At 62.0% G+C, this 8119-nt stretch overlaps 1 protein-coding gene across 2 annotated transcripts; it reads left to right on the forward strand.

The window, feature by feature from the left end:
• Positions 1-8119, forward strand: PPP4C (protein phosphatase 4 catalytic subunit). 2 transcript variants are annotated; one of them, XR_013944584.1, is made up of 10 exons: positions 1-126; positions 2086-2185; positions 2294-2345; positions 2497-2547; positions 3439-3540; positions 3625-3798; positions 4807-4933; positions 5490-5679; positions 6510-7035; positions 7129-8119. XR_013944584.1 is itself a non-coding variant. In XM_080609468.1 (9 exons), exons 2-9 carry the CDS (start codon positions 2088-2090, stop codon positions 6637-6639), a joined length of 924 nt encoding a protein of 307 aa, XP_080465594.1. In that variant the 5' UTR covers positions 1-126; positions 2086-2087; the 3' UTR covers positions 6640-8119. The 2 variants fall into 2 exon arrangements, 1 of the variants encoding a protein (XP_080465594.1); XM_080609468.1 differs by having other exon boundaries at positions 6510-8119.

Below are 8119 nucleotides of genomic sequence, written 5' to 3' on the forward strand. Positions count from 1 at the left end.
TCCGCTTCCGCCCGGCGCCGGGGGTGGGGGGGGTGGGGACGGAAGGCGGGGCCGCGCCGGAAGTGACGCGAGGCGGCGGCGGCGGGGACGGTGGCGGCCGGAGGGGGGGCGCGGAGCCGCCGCCGGGTGCGGAGGGGCCCCGGGGGGGGGGCTGTGGGGCGATACGGGGCGGCCGTGGGGCACGGGAGGGGCCGGGGGGCCGCTACGGGGCACGGGGAGGGCCGGTACGGGGCACGGGGGGGGGCCGTGGGGCCGCTGTGGGGCGGCTATGGGGCGGCTGGGGGGTGGTTATGGGGAGGTTATGGGGCGCTATGGGGCACAGAAGGGGTTATGGGGCGCTGTGGGGCCGCTATGGGGTGGTTGGGGGGGGCTGGGCCGCTGTGGGGCACGGGGGTGGTTATGGGGGGCTATGGGGAGGTTATGGGGCGCTATGGGGCACAGAAGGGGTTGTGGGGTGGTTATGGGGCGCTGTGGGGCCGCTATGGGGTGGTTATGGGGTGGTTGGGGGGGCTGTGGGGCCGGTACGGGGCACGGGGGGGGTGGCTGTGGGGCCGCTATGGGGCACAGGGGTGGTTATGGGGAGGTTATGGGGCGCTATGGGGCACAGAAGGGGTTATGGGGCGCTGTGGGGCCGCTATGGGGTGGTTGGGGGGGGCTGGGCCGCTGTGGGGCACAGGGGTGGTTATGGGGGGCTATGGGGAGGTTATGGGGCGCTATGGGGCATAGAAGGGGGTGTGGGGTGTTTGTGGGGCGCTGTGGGGCCGCTATGGGGCGGTTGTGGGGCACGGGGGTGGTTATGGGGCGGTTATGGGGGGCTATGGGGCTGCTATGGGGCCTGGGAGGGGCTGTGGGGTCGCCATGGAGCGGTTGGGGGGGGGGCTATGGGGCGGCTGAGGGGGTTGTGGTGTCGCTGTGGGGCAGCCATGGGGCGGTTATGGGGCTATGGGGCAGTTATGGGGTGCTGTGGGGCACGGGGGTGGTTATGGGGGGCTATGGGACTGCTATGGGGCACGGGAGGGGCTGTGGGGCAATTGGGGGCCGCTGTGGGGTGGCTGAGGGGGTTTTGGGGCCGCTTTGGGGGTTTATGGGGCCGCTATGGGGCGCAGGGAGCGCTGTGGGGTGGCTGTGGGGCAATTGGGGACCCCCATGGGGCAATTAGGGACCCCGTGGGACCCTATGGGGCAGTGAGGGACCTCCATGGGGCAGCTGTGGGGCAGTTAGTGACCCTGTGGGGCAGTTAGGGACCCCCATAGGGCAATTAGGGACCCAGTGGGGCAATTAGGGATTCTATAGGGCTGCCATGGGGCAGTTAGGGACCCCATAGGATCTCCATGGGGCATTTAGGGACCTTGTGGGGCAGTTAAGGACCCCCATGGGGCAGCTATGGGGCAGTTAGGGATCCTATGGGGCAGGTAGGGACCCCCGGGGGGCAATTAGGGATCCTGTAGGACACCCATGGGGCAATTAGGGACGCTAAGGGTCACTTAGGGACCCCATAGGGCAGTTCGGTGGCAATTAGAGCTTGCCGTGGGGCAATTAAGGACCCTGCGGGGCAGTTAGGGACCCCCGTGGGGCAGCTGTGGGGCACTTGGGGACCCCCATAGGGCAATTAGGGACGTCGTGGGGCAACTAAGGGTCACTTCGGGACCCCATAGGGCAGCTCGGGGGCAATTAGGGCCTGCCGTGGGGCAATTAGGGACCCTATGGGGCAGTTAGGGACCCCCGGGGGGCAGCTGTGGGGCACTTGGGGACCCCCATAGGGCAGTCAGGGACGCCGTGGGGCAACTAAGGGTCACTTGGGGACCCCATAGAACAGTTCGGGGCGCCGTGGGGCAGCTCGGGGGCAATTAGGGCCTGCCGTGGGGCAATTAGGGACCCTGCGGGGCAGTTAGGGACCCCCATGGGGCAGCTGTGGGGCACTTGGGGACCCCCATAGGGCAATTAGGGACGCCGTGGGGCAGCTCGGGGTCACTTGGGGACCCCATAGAGCAGTCCGGGGTGCCGTGGGGCAGCTCGGGGGCAATTAGGGAGCGCCGTGGGGCAATTAGGGCCCTTGCGGGGCAGATGCTGACCTTGTTGCCCCAGCCATGGGGGAGCTGAGCGACCTGGACCGGCAGATCGAGCAGCTGCGGCGCTGCGAGCTCATCAAGGAGAGCGAGGTCAAGGCGCTCTGCGCCAAGGCCAGGTAACGAGGGGGCAATTAACCACCCCCGGGGGGGGGCAATTAACCCCCTGGGGGGCAATTAACCCATTAATTAACCCGGGGGGTAATTAACGGCTGCTTGCCCCAAAGGGAGATCCTAGTGGAGGAGAGCAACGTGCAGCGCGTCGATTCGCCCGTCACGGTGAGTTGTGGGTCTGGGGGGGGCAATTGTGGGTCCTGTGGGGCAATTGTGGGCTTGGGGGGGCAATTGTGGGTCCCGTGGGGCAAATTTGGGTCCGGGGGGGGCAATTATGGAGTCCTGACACCCCCCTCCCCCACTTTGTGCCCCCCAGGTGTGCGGTGACATCCATGGGCAGTTCTACGACCTCAAGGAGCTCTTCAGGGTGAGTTGCCCCACAAATGCCCCCCTGTATCCCCTAATTGCCCCCTGTATCCCCTAATTGCCCCCTATATCCCCTAATTGCCCCCTAACCTACCCCCTAAGTCCCCCCTGCCCCACGAATGCCCCCCTATATCCCCTAATTGCCCCCTAATCTGCCTGTAAGTGCCCCCCTGCCCCATAAATACCCCCCTTATATCCCCTAATTGCCCCCCCAACCTGCCCCTAAGTGTCCCCGTGCCCCACAAATGCCCCCCCTATATCCTCTAATTGCCCCCTGTATCCCCTAATTGCCCCCTAATCTGCCCCTAAGTGCCCCTTGCCCCATGAATGCCCCATGAATTAGGGGAAATGCCCCCCCGTATCCCCTAATTGCCCCCTATATCCCCTAATTGCTCCCTAACCTGCCCCCAAGTGCCCCCCTGCCCCACGAATGCCCCCCTGTGTCCCCTAATTGCCCCCTATATCCCATAATTGCCCTCTAATCTACCCCTAAGTGCCCTTCTGCCCCACAAATGCCCCCCCTATATCCCCTAAGTGCCCCTGACCTGCCCCTAATTGCCCCCGACGTGCCCCATAAGTGCCCCCTGCCCCATAAATGCCCCCATTCCCTCGCCCACCCCCCGAAAACCTGACCTTAAATGCCCCCCAACCCCTAACTTCACCCCCTAAACACCCCCTAAATACCTCTAATCTGCCCCCCCCGTGACCCTAATCTGCCCCCCCCGTGACCCTAATCTGCCTTCCTTGTCCCTAATATTCCTCCCTGTGACCGTAATCCGCCCCCCCGCCCCTAATCTGCCCCCCCGTGACCCTAATCTGCCTTCCTTGTCCCTAATATTCCTCCCTGTGACCGTAATCTGCCCCCCCCCCGCCCCTAATCTGCCCCCCCCAGGTCGGCGGGGACGTCCCCGAGACCAACTACCTGTTCATGGGCGACTTCGTGGACCGGGGCTTCTACAGCGTGGAGACCTTCCTGCTGCTGCTGGCGCTCAAGGTACGGCCGCGGGGGCACCCGCAGGTGCTGCCGGGGGTCCCCGAGCTCCCCCCACCCATGGGTGCTGCCCCCCTCTCCCCCCAGGTGCGTTACCCCGACCGCATCACGCTGATCCGGGGCAACCACGAGAGCCGGCAGATCACGCAGGTCTACGGCTTCTACGACGAGTGCCTGCGCAAGTACGGCTCCGTCACCGTCTGGCGCTACTGCACCGAGATCTTCGACTACCTCAGCCTCTCCGCCATCATCGACGGCAAGGTGCGGCACGCTAGTGACACGCTAACGACACGGCAAGGTCGTGGTGGGCCCCGGAGGGGGTCCCGGATGGAAGGCGGGGCGGCCTCGGGGTCTTTCTTCCGGCTTTGGTGCCAAAATCGGGTGTTAGGAGGGGTTAAGAACATGCTAAGGACACGTTAACACGTGTTAAGAGCACGCTAACACATGCTAAGGACATGCTAACACGTGTTAGTGACACATCACCACATGCTAAGGGTAGGGGGAGGTCCGTGTAAGGGTCCTGCCTTCACACCTTGCTCCTTTTCGGTCTTTATTTTTGCCATTTCTGCCAAAATTTGGTGTTAGCGTGTGCCGAGCGTGGGTTAGGGCATGGAAATGACGTGCTAGGACATGCTAAGTGCACGCAGAGGGGTGGGGAGAGGCACGTGAGGGTCCTGTGTGTACAGCTTGGGCCCTTTTAGACGTCGCTGGAACTAAAACTGGGGGCTAGGACATGCTAGGACATGCTAAGGACATGACAGCACACACTAAGCACACGTGTGGGGTGTGGGGAGGCCTGTGTGTGTGTCCTGCATTGACAGCTTGCTCTTTTTTGGTGTTTTTGTCATTATTGGGAGTAAAAACTGGACGTTAGGAAGTGTTAATGATGTGCTAGCACATGCTAAGAACACGCTAATACATGTTAAAGACATGCTAAGGACATGCTAAGTACATGTAAGGGCGTTGGGAGGTCCGTGTGAGGGTTCTGTGTCACCAGTTTTACCCCTTGTGGTGTCCTTGTTGTCACTGATGGCAAGATGAACACGCTAGGACACGCTAAGAACATGGTAGAACATGCTAAGGGCATAGAATGACATAGAACATGTTAAGAATATGATAGAAGGTGCTACAACACGCTAAGGACCCACCAACAGCTCTTATGAGCATGGAGAAGGCCACGTGTGACAGTGCCACACCAGGACATCCATGCACGGTGTGGCACCCTAAGAACATGCTAAGAACATGCTAAGCACACGTGTGTCCCCGCAGATCTTCTGCGTGCACGGCGGCCTCTCGCCCTCCATCCAGACCCTGGACCAGATCCGCACCATCGACCGCAAGCAGGAGGTGCCCCACGATGGCCCCATGTGCGACCTGCTCTGGTCCGACCCTGAAGGTGGGCTCCGCACACGCGTGACATCGCGTGACGTCACACGACATCGCGTGTCGGGACATGTCGCGACATCCCTGGGCGCCCCGCAAGGCGCGGAGGGGCACAGGGTGGTCAGCGGGCTCCCCGTGGCCACATGTGACGGGGTGTGTGCATCGCATGTTGTCCCCAGATGGGTGACGTGCCCACAACACACGTGTGATCATGTGTAGCCACGCATGTAGACACATATGACGTATGTTTGGGCCACGTGTTCGCGCACACAACCCCAAATCCGCGCTATTCTCAGCCACGTGACACAGGTGTGACCCCCCCAGGCATGTCCACCTGCCACAGACACATGTAACACGCGTGTGCATCACATGTCACCTCCCAACATGCGTGTGGACCCATGCACACGCACCACCACCGGTCTATTTCCCACACCACGGGTCTGTACCCCAAATATGTGACCCTATTGCGTGTCCCGGCCCCCTACACGCGTGTCCAGCCCCTGACACATGTGTTCTACCCCTGACACGTGTGTCCCGGCCCTGACACACGCGTGTGCCCCCCCCCCCAGACACGACGGGCTGGGGCGTGTCGCCGCGGGGCGCGGGCTACCTGTTCGGCAGCGACGTGGTGGCCCAGTTCAACGCCTCCAACGACATCGACATGATCTGCCGGGCCCACCAGCTGGTGATGGAGGGCTACAAGTGGCACTTCAACGAGACCGTCCTCACCGTCTGGTCTGCCCCCAACTACTGCTACAGGTCAGCAACACGCTAAGGACATGCTAAGGGCACATTGAGGGGGTGGGGAGGGGTCAGGGGATTCGTGGCCAAGGTGGGTGGTGTGGGGATGGGGCTGGGCTTGTTGTGGGGTGGTGTCCACGTCCTCTCTGCTGCCTTAGGGGAGTTCCAACATGCTAATGACATGCTAAGGACACGTTAAGGTCATGTTAATGGACATAGGGGTTTGTGGTGGGGCTGGGACAGCAGAGGGCTCCGAGAGATGCTTGGTAGGACCAGCCCCATCAACGGGATCAGTCTCCAACTGCTCATGTGGAGTAGTCCCAACATGCTAAGAACATGCTATGATCATGCTAATATCATGCTAAGATCATGTTAAGGGACATAGGGGTTCGTGGTGGGGTTGGGGGACACTGAAGGGCTCCGAGTGACACCAGGATGGGGCTGTCCCCATCACGGGGTCAGTCTCTGGCTACACTTAAAGGGGAGTCCCAACACGCTAAGGACATGCTAAGGCCATGCTAAGATGTTGTGTGACACATGATGGGTGAACGTGGGGCTGGGGGGCTCCGAGCGTCACCCGAACAGGACCAGGCCCCCAGCACGGGGCTGGCTCCCAGTTCCTGCTCTGGGTGACTCCCAACATGCTAAGAACATGCTAATAACATGCTAAGAACACGCTAAGAACATGCTAAGAACACACAGCGGTGGCACAAGTCGGTGAGCTCCTCTTCAACGGGGCCACCCCACCACAAAACCAGACCCCAGAAACCAACCTTGGGGGGGGGCAACATGCTAATCACACACTAATTACATGCTAATTGCATGTTAATCACATGCTAATTACACAGGTGCGGGAACGTGGCGGCCATCCTGGAGCTGGACGAGCACCTGCAGAAGGAGTTCATCATCTTCGAGGCGGCGCCGCAGGAGACGCGGGGCATCCCCTCCAAGAAGCCGGTGGCCGACTACTTCCTGTGACCCCCCCCCACCATGTGCCCCCCCCCCCCGTGTCCCCGCGTGTCCCCACGTGTCCCCCCCCATGTCCCCCTGACCCAAGGGGGGGGCCACCGAGCGCCCCCCGGGGCGGTGGGTGACGTGGGGGGAGTCTCGCGGTGGTGCCGCCGCCGCGTTCCCCAGGGGACACGCTCGAGGTCCCCTCTTGTCCCCAAGGGAGGTGGGGGCCCCCCCCCCCCGGCCCGTTTAGGGACCCCCCTGTCCCCTTTATGGCCATTTTGGGGACCCCCCCATCCCTTTTAGGGACCCCACCCATCCAATTTAGGGCCCCCTCATCCCCTACATGACCATTTTGGGACCCCCCCTGTGACTTTTGGGGCCCCCCATCCTCTTAATGGCCCTTTTGGGGACCCCCCCCATGTCCTTTAGGGAACCCACATCTAATTTAGGGACCCCCCTGTCCCCTTTATGGCCCTTTAAGGACCCCCCCATCCCATTTAGGGACCCCCCCAGTCCTTAATGGCCCTTTTGGGGACCCCCCCATCCCCTTTAGGGCCCTTTGAGGACCCTCCCATCCAATTTAGGGACCCCCCCCCCATCCTTTTAGGGACCCCCCCATCTCATTTAGGGACCCCCCCTGTCCCCTTTATGGTCCTTTGGGGTCCCCCCCCGTCCCTTTTAGGGACCCCCCCGCCCCTTTTGGGGACCTGCTGTCCACTTTATGGCCCTTTTGGGGATCCCCCCATCCCCTTTTGGGAGCCCCCATCCCCTTAATGGCCCTTTTGGGAACCCCCCCATCCCATTTAGGGACCCCCCCATCCCCTTAATGGCCATTTTGGGGACCCCCCCATCACACTTAGGGCCCCCCTATCCCCTTTATGGCCCTTTTGGGGACCTCCCTGTCCCTTTAGGGACCCCCCCCATCCCTTTTGGGGTCCCCTGTCACCTTTATGCCCCTTCTGGGGACCCCCCCATCCCATTTAGGGACCCCCCCGTCCCCTTTATGGCCCCTTTGGGGACCCCCCCCCCCATCCCCATTATGGACCTCCCATCCAATTTAGGGACCCCCCCCCCGTCCCCTTTATGGCCATTTTGGGGACCCCCCAATCCCATTTGGGGACCCCCCAATCCCATTTAGGGACCCCCCCCATCCCCTTTAGGGTCCCCCCGTCCCCTTTATGGCCCTTTTGGCGACCCCCCTGTGACTTTTGGGACCCCCCATCCCCTTTATGGCCCTTTTGGGGACCCCCCCACCCCTTTAGGGACCCCCCATCTCCTCTATGGCCCTTTTGGGGACCCCCCGTAACTTTTGGGGCCCCCCCCTCCTTTTGGGGACACCTCGGGGACCCCCCTTCCCCGCGCGTGTTTTTTTTTGGGGGGGGGGATGGGCAGCGGGGCGTGATTTTTTTTTTTGTTCTTTTCTTCTTTTTTTTTGTTTTTTGGTTCCTTTTCCAAGCGGCGCTGCGTCTGCTCCTTTTAGATAAAAAACGACACCAAAAACTGA

This window comes from Anser brachyrhynchus (genome assembly GCF_964034855.1).
Source record: "Anser brachyrhynchus genome assembly, contig: SCAFFOLD_404, whole genome shotgun sequence".
Taxonomy (NCBI): Eukaryota; Metazoa; Chordata; class Aves; order Anseriformes; family Anatidae; genus Anser; species Anser brachyrhynchus.